Source organism: Callorhinchus milii, unplaced genomic scaffold, assembly GCF_018977255.1.
Source record: "Callorhinchus milii isolate IMCB2004 unplaced genomic scaffold, IMCB_Cmil_1.0 Scaffold2, whole genome shotgun sequence".
Lineage (NCBI taxonomy): Eukaryota > Metazoa > Chordata > Chondrichthyes > Chimaeriformes > Callorhinchidae > Callorhinchus > Callorhinchus milii.
Window position 1 is genome coordinate 123,375,577 of NW_024704743.1, and position 12,996 is coordinate 123,388,572.

At 50.5% G+C, this 12,996-nt stretch overlaps 1 protein-coding gene across 1 annotated transcript in view; it reads right to left on the bottom strand.

The window, feature by feature from the left end:
- smarcc1a (SWI/SNF related, matrix associated, actin dependent regulator of chromatin, subfamily c, member 1a) overlaps window positions 1–12,996 on the bottom strand; it is a 52,693-nt gene that overhangs the window by 10,422 nt on the left and 29,275 nt on the right. The window contains exons 16-23 of the mRNA XM_042331731.1: window positions 12,744–12,857; window positions 11,916–12,069; window positions 11,305–11,421; window positions 11,113–11,172; window positions 10,369–10,627; window positions 8,644–8,805; window positions 4,570–4,628; window positions 3,811–3,937 (exon numbers count right to left, since the gene is read on the bottom strand). Coding sequence (XP_042187665.1) covers window positions 3,811–3,937; window positions 4,570–4,628; window positions 8,644–8,805; window positions 10,369–10,627; window positions 11,113–11,172; window positions 11,305–11,421; window positions 11,916–12,069; window positions 12,744–12,857 — 1,052 coding nt within the window. The remainder of the gene's footprint in view (window positions 1–3,810; window positions 3,938–4,569; window positions 4,629–8,643; window positions 8,806–10,368; window positions 10,628–11,112; window positions 11,173–11,304; window positions 11,422–11,915; window positions 12,070–12,743; window positions 12,858–12,996) is intronic.

The following is a 12,996-nucleotide window of genomic DNA, read 5'->3' on the forward strand; positions in this document are numbered from 1 at the left end:
AAAAGCGATCCGCCAATTGACCAACTGGGTTCCTACTCCCTGCTAGGCAAACAGAGCCGTGTGGAGTAAGTCAACTTGCCTAAGGTTTCGCCCTGCCTGGGAATTAAACCCAGGTCCATTCACTTGCGAGGCGAGTGCTCTAACCACTGAGCTAAAGGATTCCTTTCAAAACAACTGCATTTATTTTCACAGCACCATTCACAGCAGGAGGCGGCGCAATGCAATGGACAGCCAACGGTTTGCACCTGAGCTGGGATTGGGTGGGAGGGGACTAGGGGAATAGGTCTATGGGGTGGCAGTGAGGGCCAAGGGGAGGGGAAGATGACTGAAGGCACAGTCAAAGTGGAAGGTCTTGAGACAGACCTTAAAAGGATGCAAGGGAAAGAGTGAGGCGTAGGGGCTTCGGGATGGAGTTCCAGATGGTCTGGGCAGAGAGGGTTAAGGCTGGACCCCTAACAGTGGGGCAGGCGGGGGGCGTGAAGCAGGCCAGTGCCCGTGGAGTGAAAAGCATAGCTGGGCTGGTAGGTTGCAACGGTAGGGACGGCTTTCAAAGTGAGGACGACGATCTTGAATTGAGGGTCAGGGAGCCTCTACAGCATCTGAGGTGAGAAAACGCTGACTGTGTGGATTCCATCCCAATACAAAGGGATTTCTGTGTCAAGGTGATAAACACATAGAACTCAATCTGGTTTGGTTACATGTAAGTGTGCCTATGTGTAGAGGGTGTGGAGTTCTCTGATACTTTGATAGTTTAAAATACTTTCTGGTTGTTTAAGTAGCTGTGAGCACAGCCTGTGTGTGCAGTGCAGGGCTGTCTGCCACCCACACACTGACCCGGATCAAACTCAGCACCCACATCTCACCAGGTCTGGCCCAGCCTCCACTGGTTCCCCATCACCGAACAGATCGACTTCAAGATCCTCACACTTGTGTTCAAATGCCTTCATTATCTCTCACCTCCCTACCTCTCCAACCTCCTCACTCCCCAATCCATCACCCGGCGCCTCTGCTCAACTGGCACTGCCCTCCTGCTCGTCCTCGCACCCTCCGCTCCACCATCGGAGGTCACGCTTTCAGCCGGTACACCCCAAAACTCTGGTACACCCTCCCTCAATCCCTCCACCTTGCCCCCTCTTTCAAGTCCCGCCTGAAAACTTTCCCCTTCGATTGTGCTTACAGCCACCTCCCCACTCCCCGCGGCTCGGAGTCGGGCTCCACCACTGTTGAGCGCTCTTATAGCGCCTCTCTCGCAGGGTAGCGTCTCTAAGTGTAAGTTGTTGTGTGTGTGCGCGCGCACGTGTGTAACTGCGTGTCAGCCTGGCTTGGCTCTGCCCAGGTGGCCGCTGTGGGTTACCACCCGCAGAGGGTGGCGGTTTGAGGTCGATGGTCAGGTCCAGCTGTGAAGAAGCTGCTGAGGTTTATTTTGGTTTTGTTGGATGTTGTGAGGCTGCTGTTGTCAGGCTGTGCGCGGCTGTGAGTGTGAGAGTTTACTCCTGGGGGAGGCAGAGCGGGTTCTCTTTGACCGTGCCTTCAGCTCCCCTTTCGACTCTCTACACCCTCCTCGCTCCCTCCCTTCCTTCCCCTCACCCTGACCATTTCTCCCCTGCTCGGGTCCTGACCCAACTGTACAGCGCCTTGGGACGTCCTCCCGACGTGAAAGGCGCTCTATAAATGGAATCTTGTTGTTGTTGTTGTGGGTTAAACAGAGGACACAACTGTGGTACAACAACAACTTGCGTTTACACAGCGCCCTTCATACAGGGTAGTGTCCCGGAGCACATGAGAGCGGCGGAGTCTGACCCCGAGCCAGGGGGAGAGGGAGGGGGGAGGTGACCGTAAGGGATTTCAAGGTGGGGAGAGAGGGGTAAGGCGGAGGGATTGAGGGGAGAGTGTTCCAGAGTTTCGGGGCGTAGTGGCTGAAGGCACGCCCACCGATGGTGAAGCGAGGGCACAAGGGACAATCAGGAGGCTGGAGCAACTATAAGGCAACAAGACTTGCTAACACCATTCATTGTCATCAGTGAGTGAGAGCGAGAGAGAGAGGATGAGAGCCGAGAGAGAGAGGAGGGGAATCTATCTATATGAGTTAAAAGTGCTCTACACTCATAGAGACTAAAACCTGTGCCAGCTCAGTCCACAACAACGCAATAGATAGTCCATTTGTGCTCTCAGCAGTAAATACAGCTTGCTGTAATAAATGCCGGATTTGCCTGTATTCAGGCTGGGATTAGCCTAATAGGATTATAAAATGGCAGAAAATTGCCTCTGGAGAAGCTTCTGTCCTGAACAGATGTTTAATTCAGGCCTGTCCCTGGCAGCAACAGCCAGTGCTCATTCCGAGTGTAACTAGCCCTGTAGCTTAATATAATAATCCTTATATTACATAACTTCAGGCAAGTTTCCTTACTCCACACGTCTCCGTTTACCGAGGAGTAAGTAGGAACCCGTTTGTTAGTCAATTGGCGGATCGCTTTTCTGGGGGTAACAATCCCTTTCAAAAAACAATTAATCATGCAATTCACAACTGTTTGTGGGACGCTGCTGTATGCAATTGGCTGCCATGTTTGATTTGTATTTAATAATAATAATCCTTGCATTTGATATAGAGCCTTATCACGACTGAGACGTCTCAAAGTGTTTCACAGAATATACTGTAAAGTGAATTGATTGTGTAATTTATGGGAGAAAGGCAATAGGCAATTGTGCACAGCAGATTCTCTCAAACACTCGTGGATTGAGTAACCAATTTATTATTAGTATTTTGTAATTTGATTTTGCGAGGAGGGTGCTCTATCTACTAAGCTACAGGACTGCACTTTGAATAAAAGAATCCTCCATGTTTAATAGAGAATCCTCCCTCTGTACAGGTCAGCTTTTCCAGCTGTCTGACTGAATTATTAAATTACAATCGGATGCTCACACACAGAGCGACATTCCGCCTCTGCCTCACCTCCCCTCAGCTCCTGGAGCTACAAAGCTGTCAGCCTCGCTCACCTCACTATCTAACACTCCGAGCATGCTTTCCGCATATTACACTCTAGAGGAAGATGTTTCCTGATAGGCTGGTGCTGCCAGCACCTCGATGGGACAATCTCTGCATAAAGCAAGCTTGGGTTTTCACTCACTGATTTTCAGATGGTTCAATCGAACCATCCCCATCTTACTCAGCGAAAGGCAAACTGTGTCTGGCACAGGAGTGCCCACTTCTCTCTGGGTGGGAGGCAGAGGAAGGTCATACAGCTTAGTGGTTAAGCACTTTCCTTGCAAGCGAGAAACCACCTGGTTTCGATTCCTGGGCAGGGTAAAACCATAGGCGAATTTCCTTACTCCACACAAATTTCCTAACTCTAATGGTAAGAACCGGTGGTTAGCCGATTGCTTTTCTGGGGGTAATAATCCCTCCAAAAAGTAAATAATTCTAATTAAAAAAATAATTTGATCACTCAATCCATGACTGTGTGGGGGTCACTGCTGTACATAATTGGCTGCCGTGCTGTTTCTCCCACAAAATATACGGTCAATCCATTTTACAGTATATTGTGTGAAGTGCTTCAACACGTCACAAAGTGATGATAAGGCACTATATCAAATGCAAGGATTATTATATTATTATTTTGTAGCTTCACAGCTCTCCGTGTCCTCTAAACCTTCACTGCTCACACTCTTGTCCAGAATTCAAGATCTTTATCAGATGCCAGACACATGTCAAACCCTGACCCTCAATAAAATAATTTTTGACACAGCACCTTCCACGCCAGTACATGTCAAAGGCGTCACAGGGTTGACTGAAGTGTAGCGACTGTTTTGTACCTGGTTTAATATCGGCACTGGTGGTCTCCGCGTCCATGGGCTTCTCCGCACCAAGCTCTTTAGGAGAGGGAACCGGAACCTTCTCCACCGTCTCCGAGGCAGCGTCTGTTTCCTCCTTAGTCTCCACCTGAACACGGAAACACTACTGAGCAATGTCCTCTTCTCCAGTCAGTCACAGCCCTAGCGGGTAATGCCAGGGCTTTAAAAGTAAGGTTGAGGATTTTGAACTCTATCCTCTGGGGGATGGGGAGCCAGTGGAGTCGGGGGAGGGTGGGTTGATGGGGTCACGGAGCCTGGTGCGGGAGAGTACACGAGCTGCAGAGTTCTGGATTAACTGCAGCTTGCAGAGGGAAGAGTTGGGAAGGCTGATAAGCAGAGAATTGGAGAAGCTGAGCCTTGATGTGATGAAAGCGTGGATGAGGGTCTCAGCAGTAGACGAGACAGTGGCGATGTTGTGGCGGTGGGGAAGGCAGAGCGGGTCATGGCACGCATGTGGTAGAAAGGACAGTTGAGGGTCAAACAAGACCCCAAGTTTCCGGACTGGCTTAGCAAGGTGGAGTCTCAGTGCCTGAGGTGAGGAGGCGCTGTCGGGAACCAACCAGGAGAGCCTCGGTCTTGTTGACATTTAACTAAAGTAAGTTAGCTCTCATCCAGGACTTGATTTCTGACAGATAATCTGTCAGAACAGCTGCAGTTTTAATCCCTAGTGACATTCACCACCTCCCCCCGGCTCCAACCCCTCGCTATTGTTTCACTCACCTTTTCTATTTCCCGTCCTTCCGGTTCTTGAGAATCCATTTTCTCCTCCTCCAGGTCCGCTGTATAAAGAGACTCGTTATAAAAAGTTGCTATCTGCCAGCGCTCACGTTAGTTACCGCTCTGTCGCAATTCATCTCTCCACTGAATCCTAGGGGTAGCTCCCCCTCCATCAGGGCCCCGCGTGCAACTGGGTGACATTAAACACCTACAAAACAAGAACTTATTGCATTTGTAGAGTGCCTTCCACATCGGTAAAGGGTTGGGAGGATGACTGAATTTGTGGTCTTGAGATGGGCAGAAAGGCTGAAGGCCCAACTGCTGATGGTGTAGCGGGCAGGACGGGAGACATGGAGTTGGCCAGTGCCAGCCGAGCGGAGGGAGCAGACAGGATGGTAAAGCTTTAATAGCCCACAGTGGTAGGGAGGAGCAAGACCGATACAGCAAATAAACAGCCGACAATCCCCCAAAACAGATCAGCCAGTCATCTCATGGCTGTTTTTACAGATTATCCACCTACACAACACGGTCACTGCACTTCACCATGAATCTTGAGAAGCAGTCTAAGCCGCCTCACCCCCATGTGAAATGCACTGCATCAAATGTAAAGTCATTATTGTTGGCCAGGGCACCGGGAGAGAGAGAAACTCCCATCACTTTTCCAATAGCTTGCCTCAGGCTGCTGGTGACAGCACTAGGTCACGGGTTGACAGCGACCGGCTTTCTCTCCCTGGTAAATCATCACCGTGGAGTCCTATAGCATAGTGGTTAGAGCAAGTGAGAGATCCTGGGTTTGATTCCAAGGCAGCGCGAAACCTTAGGCAAGTTTCCTTACTACACACGACCCTGTTTACCTAGCAGTAAGTAGGAACCCAGTTGTTAGTTCATTAGCTAAAATATACAGTCACCACACTTTACAGTATATTCTGTGAAGTGCTTTCAGGCATCTCGAAGAAGTGATGAGATGCTATATCAGATTATTATTATAACATTTCCCGCTCCCACCCCCACCAAGGACCAGGTGAGCATCTAGAGTAGGCTGCCAGCACTGGGCGGGTTCACTGAACGTTGCCCATTCCACTTTACCTAAACATCCCTCAATTACAGCGACTGGTCACCATGGAAACGGGAGGCAGAGCACAGCACCCGGTAATAGCGCTGCCTGTACAGACAGCCACGGGATACCAAAGCTAATAATAACCCTCTCCTCATTGGCCATACAATCCAGGCAGAGCCAGAGCAGCCTGGCAGCCAGTCCTCGTGTCTACCTGCCTCCAGTGATCACATCACCTGAATTATTCATAGCAATAATAATCCGTGCATTTGATATAGCGCCTGAACAAAGCACTTTTATACACAGAATAAACTGGTGAATTGACTGTATATATTGTGGGCGAAAAGCAGCAGCCAATTGCGCATAGCAGGTCCCACAAATGTTCATAGGTTGAGTAACCCAACTATTAGCATTTTTGAAGGGATTATTACTCCAGAAAGAGCGAACCGCCAATCAATTAACAACCGGGTTCGTACTTTCTGCTAGATAAACAGCAGCGTGTGGAGTAAAGAAACGTGCCCAACGTTTCGCCCGGCCCGAGAATGAAACCCAGGCCATCTCGCTTGCGAGGTAAGTGTGTTAACTACTTAACTACAGGACTCCACACCAATATCTTCTGCTTGAGTCCAGCTTGGTCAAGAGGATCCTCAATCACACAAACCACCATCTTCTCCATGAGAGGTCGATAAGTTTCTCTAAGCGATAGAGCTTTGGCTTTCAGGGTAAACAGGTGATGGCAGGTAACAGGAACTCCTTGTGGTCTTCCCAGAGAGAAACACATCTCAGCATGAAATGCATGAGAGCATTGCCACCATCTTACTATCCGCAGCTCAGGCACACATTCCTTCCCATTGAGCAATGGCTCTGCCATTTGTGGTCCCCAGGACTTAGTTCTTGGCAACCTGTGCCTGAGACTCCATGATTAGCAAACAGGCTGCGTCCCTCCAGGGAGAGAGAGTGCATTCCATTACAATGGGAATTTGCATGTGTATGTGGGATGCATGGAAGTCTGGTTTGGTTTAGATATTATTATAATGGAATGGCCACATGAGGGCTCTCTACTCTAATCCCATTCCGTGCTCTCTCTCTCCCCATCGTGTCTGTGCTGGTACTCACTCCCCTACTGGAGCTCTCTACTCTAATTCCATTCCCTGAACCTTTTCATATCCTGATCAACAATTCTCTCCATTGTTGGTTCATGTTTGCCTACAAACAAAGAGCCACTCTTGTTAATTACTGTAAAGTCGAACTAAGTGTCTCAACCTGACAAGGTGCCAGGAAAATACAAGCCCTTTCTTACATTCTCTCTTTAAAATCCTTTTCTTGCTTCCAAAACGTTTTACTCCACGTTTATGAACATAAAATAATAATCCCTCCAAAACAAAACAATAATAAAATTGGTCAATTTCAACCCACGACTGTTTGTGGGTCACTGCTGTGCGCAATTGACTGCCGCATTTCACCCACAAATATACAGTCAATTCACTTTCACTTTACAGTCTATTCTGTGAAGCGCTTTGAGATATCGAGAAGACGTGAAAAGCGCTATATCAAATGCAAGGATTATTATTATTATAAAATTGCATTTGCCACCCAACTGCCCACCCCATCTCCATCAGTCTCCATCTTCGTGCACTGCTACAGGCTGCCACTTTGCCAGACTCTGATCTGGTTAAGCAGAATTCCGACACTTTCAGGGCAGTCCAACTGGCTGCCCGCGAGCCACAGCCCTCCCGCTGGCCGATCTCATACGGGCCTGGTGCCCTCCCTCCATTTCATGTGGCCCATATCCAGAAATGCTGTTATGTTTCTGGAAAGGAAACACAAAGATATTGCCTCTGTGGCATGCGGATGTCTCTCAAATAGGGAATCTGGTGGTCAGTAGCCAAAAGGTTGGAGCATCCTGAAACTTTGTATTGCTGTGACACAGTTTGAGAACAGCTTCTAACGGCACTGATGGCAATGGCCCGAGGGCCCCAGTAACCTGAGTTCACTAAGTCTAACGCCCCCTTAACTGCTCTCAGCCCTCGCCAGGCGACACAAACATCTGAAGCTCAAAGCTGTGGTCACACTTCAACGATTAAAAATACGAGAGAGAGAGAGACAGCTGAGCGTGTTTAACAGCTCAGACTAGGCGCTATGAAGGGGACAAGGACATGTCAGAGCACTCACCGCGACATAACCCATTACCAAAGGCTTTCTTCCCTTTTGAAGCTGCTGCAGGAGGTTTAAGGAGCTTGTGTCACTTTAACCATTTCTGCTGGAGACATGCTCCCAGACACACACCAGATAATCACAAAGGCCTGCACCCACAGGCAGGGGATGTGCAATTCACTATAATAATAATAATCCTTGCTATCGATCTAGCGCCTTATCAAGTCGTTGAGACGTCTCAAAGTGCTTCACAGGATATATTGTAAAGTGTAGTGACTATATATTTTGTGGGCAAAACGTGGCAGCCAATTGCACACAGCAGTGCTCCACAAACAGTTATGGATTCAATGACCAAATTATGATTTTTACATTTTTTTGGAAGGATTAATATCCCCAGAAAGACGATCCGGCATCGACTAACAACCAGGTTCCTACTTACTGCTGGTAAACAGAGGCGTATGGATTAAGGAAACTTGTTCTATATAAAAAAACTTTCTACCACAAACTACGGACGAGGCAGAGCTAAGCAATTCCTCAAGAAGGAATAGGATGAGATAATAGTCCTTACGTTTGATACAGTGCTGCTCACCTCGGACTGGGGTGGGGGGGAAGAGGGGGGAGAGAGGATTGAGCAAACAAAGGGGGGGATAAGGGAGTGATGGGAGAAGCCAGGAAGTGGGATGAGGGATGGAGGGGTGTGAGGGAGGGATGGGAGGAGGCCGAGGTATGGAGTGGGGTGAGGGAGGGATTGGAGGAGGCCGAGGAATGGAGGGGGAGTGAGGGAGCGATGGCCCATCCTGCACCAGGCAGTGGGTGTTGGGAGCAGGGGCACCATGCCACGCTGTGTCAGGCAGAGGGTGCTGACATACCTGTCTTCTCAGGTTCCTCGGGGGCGGTGCCAGCAATGCCGCTGGTCTCCAGGCCGAAGCCGGGGTCCACTGTACCCGAGGAGCGCGCAAGCTCCTGGACCTTCTTCACATGAGCTTCCACCAGCTCTGCGGGCACCTCCTCCCTCACGTGAGAGAATTCCTCTGCACAAAACAGCACTGCTGTGAACATCAGCCCAACAACAACAAATTACATTTACACAGCACTTTCACAATCAGGGATTTGGGATCGGGGGTGGGGGGGGGGGGGCCGCGGGCAGTGGGGTGGAGGGGAAAGAGGGTGGCCGAAGAGGAAGGTGTTGAAATGGGTCTTGAAGAAGGTGAGGGAGTGAGCGAGGAGGTGAAGGGGCTGTGGGATGGAGTTCCAGAGGGTGGGGCAGAGAGAGAGGCTGAACAGTAACCATCCACTCAGCGCCAGAGGTAACTCTCTGACTGCATGTCCACCCATCTCACTCAGACCCACTCTCGCCTCCCAGGCAGACTGTGGGTTTGAGGCTCAAGTGGGGGGGGGGGGGGGGGGGGGAAACTGTGATCTGCAGTACTCGCCACATTGCCAGCAGTGCCTGGGACCATAGGGCAGTGCTCCCACTCTGGACTGGCCAGCCGTACTCAGGTACATGGGGCCGGACGGCTGAGGGGGCAGCAAGGATTTCGAGGTCTGATTGAAAAAAACTGCCCCTGATTTCACTCCTAAATGGCCCGGCTCTAATTTTAAGATGACGTCCCTTGTTCTGGATTCCTCCTCCAGAGGAAATAGTTTCTCTGTAGCTACGCTATCGAATCCCTTTATTATTTTAAACACCTCAATCAGATCAGCCTCAACCTTCCAAACTCAAGGGAATAGAGACCAAGTTTATTCAAACTGTCCTCATAATTTAACTCTGTAATTATTTGGCTGCCATTTGCTTTTATTCACCAACAGAATAAACTTGAGTCTCTGTCTCAGTCTCCAACAGAATGAAATATTAATGTGAGCTGACAACACTCAGCTCCTGGCTGCTCACAGGGCCGGCCAGTCACACGCAAGGAACACATTAATGAGAAACTCGAGCCGTTAGCACTAATCTGCTCTCAAGCAGCATCATTAGCACTGAGACAGGCCAGGTCTCCCCCTCTCGCCCACCACCCCGGACCCTGCAGTGTAAATGGAGAAACATTCAGAGAGAACAGGGGGCAGCGAGCTGGGAGTGAAACCTGGTCTCTCGATTTGTGTAAAATCATAATATTAATCCTTATCACGTCTTCGAGACGTCTCAAAGCGCTTCACAGAATATCCTGTAAAGTGAATTGACTGCATATTTTGTGGGCGAAACGTGGCAGCCAATTGCGCACAGCAGCGTCCCACAAACAGTCGTGGATTGAGAGATCACATTATTATTTGTTTACATTTATTTTTTGAAGGGATTATTACCCCTGGAAAAGTGATCCGCCAATCCACTAACCACCGGGTTCCTGCTTGCTGCTGGGTAAACAGAGACATGTGGAGTAAGGTAACTTGTTTAAGGTTTCGCTCTGCCCAGGAATCAAACTCAGGCCCACTCGCATGTGAGGCGAGCGTTCTAACTACTAAGATAGAGGTCTCTCACCAGCATTGTATCTCACAACTCACACTGCTCGTGAGAGGCCTGACTGAGAGCAGAGGCTGAGCCAAACTAACACTAACGTGGCGTCTCTTCACACTACGCAGACCCTGGGCCCAGTGCTTACCCAAGGCGGCCTTGGCGGCGGCGGCGGCCACTCTGGGATCCACCACGGAAGCCAGGAAGGCCACGGTGCTCATGACGGGGTTGCCGGACTGGCTGAAAGGCACCGGCTGGAAGGCCAGTGGGCCCAGCGAGCACTCCGTGTCCTCCAGGTAGGGGTCCTCAATGGGCAGCCGCAGAAAGTTCAGGATACACTCGTCCTGAGTGCGGCTCCCCACGTGCTCAGACACCTTATTCCAGTCGTCCTTGTACATCTCCAGGGCCTGAAACACAGTCGGCATCAGTCACTCGCACTGTGTGTGTGTATGTATAACAGCCACCATCAATCACTACTAGTGTGTGTAGCTACCAACAGTCACTGACACTGTGTGAGCGCGCATGTGTGTGTATATAACAGCCAGCACTAGTCACTCATACCGTGTCTGTGTGTATATATATCATATATTAATTATATAAACAGCCACATCAGTCACTCACACCGTGCCAGTCGCTTGACATGTCGTGTCCCAAACTATATACTGTGTCCTGAGATATTATTTTCTAACATAAATCTATCTCATTTGTTTTTGAAAAAAATCAACACTTTCTGCTTCCACCGCCTGTCTCTCTTGGGAGCCTGTAGCCTGTTCCATATGTTTGCTACGCGTTCACTGCAGTAATGTTTCCAGTTTAGTTCTGAATTGACCCCCCTTCAATCACTAGTTTTTTTAATTGAAGTTCTCCAGAGCGGGACAGGAATGTGTCTCACCTCCAGCAGCAGCAGTGTCTCCTGGTCGGTCCAGTCTCTGCTGGCGCTCGCTTTGCTTTGCTACAACACAGAGAGACAGTGAGCACACAGCACATACACCCCGGTGTACACACCACAACTTAGTGTGTACACACATCCCTGTCATCAGGTATCGTGTGGGTGCCGTGTGGGCAATGGGAGAGGATGACCCACCTTGACTATGGTGCCCTTCCTGGAATACATGTCTGTCCGCAGCCCGAAGTTCTGTAGGTCCACGGCCTTGTCCTTCTGCTTCTCGGGGAAGTTTAACATCTGCTGGGAGGCCGATATCTACATAGAGAGAGTGAGTGAGGGCGCGAGGGAGAGCAATTGCGGGAGGATGCAATGACGAAGGGGCCTGAGCTGCTGAGGGAAAGTGAATGCATAGTTCAGATTTAATAACAACTTGTATTTACACAGCGCCCTTGACGCGGGTTAGCGTCCCAGAGCGCTTCACGGTGACGGAGTCTGATTCCGAGCCAGCGGGAAGGTGACCGTAAGCATGATCAAAAAGGAAGGTCTTTAGGCGAGATTTGAAATCGGGGAGGGAAGGGGTAAAGCGGAGGATAGAGGGAGAGTTTCTGTGTTTCAAGGCGTAGCGGCTGAAAGAGGGACAAACAGGAGGCCGGAGCCAGACAAACGGAGGCAGTGTGTGGGTGAGTGGAGTTAATGACTTCACATTGAGCGGGACTGACCCAGCGAGGCAGGGGTGTGAGCAGACTCGGGAGGGAAGGAGACAGATATTTGGTAAAGGAATGGACAGGGAGTATTGGTGTGTGTCTTACCTGGGGAGTGCGGAGGTGGAGGGGCACCAGGCCTGAGGGTGTGTCAGCCAGCACATTAAAGTGAGGAGTGGGCGGAGGGCCCATCGGCAGGGGTCGGCTGTCAGCATCTACCTGATAGTTCACCAGCCCCCACTGCTCCAGGAAGGCATGTACCCTGCCAATACATTACACACACGTCAGCGTGTCCTCACACACACACGTTACACACGTCAGGGTGTCCCCCCACACACACTCACCAGCCCCCACTGCTCCAGGAAGGCATGTACCTTGCCAACACATTACAAACACGTCAGTGTGTCCTCACACACACGCTACGCACACGTCAGGGTGTCCCTCACGCGCTGGAGAGTTAACAGGAGCTGAGTGGGAGGATTCGCTGCCCCCAGTGACTGGTCGGCCCTTCCAGGGCTTGCTGATGAGCCGGGTGGCAGCAGTGTCCTGGAATATTGCGGCCTCTCCTGGCTCAGGAACCGGACTAGTGACCATCACAGAGGGTGGGACTCGATTCCCACATTCTGTTGTCAAACATGACACCTTGAAGCCAGTTCTTCTCCAAGGAGACCCCACTTATTCAACTCACCAGTCACCAGGTTAGCCCCGCGTCACTCACAGTCACCAGGTTAGCCCTGTGTCACTCGCAGTCATCAGGTTAGCCCTGTGTCACTCAGTCACCAGGTTGGCCCCGAGTCACTCACAGTCACCAGGTTAGCCCCGTGTCACTCACAGTCACCAGGTTAGCCCCGCGTCACTCACAGTCACCAGGTTAGCCCCGCGTCACTCACAGTCACCAGGTTAGCCCCGTGTCACTCACAGTCACCAGTTACTCACCTCATGACAGCACAGACGTCTCCGGTCAGGTTCCTGCGGCAGGACGTGCTGGTCAGATACTCCTGAGGGTTCAGTCGGTACGTGTCAATCATGAAGTTGCGATACGCCAAATAACTGTCAGCAACACAGAGAGGGGTCAGGGCTGCTTCCTTCGGGGGGGAGTTGCGACAGAAGTGGAGATGAGGGGGAGAGAGGGAGGGAACAGACCAAGACCTGAGCAGGAAGTGGGGGCAACAGTGGGGACTAACCAACA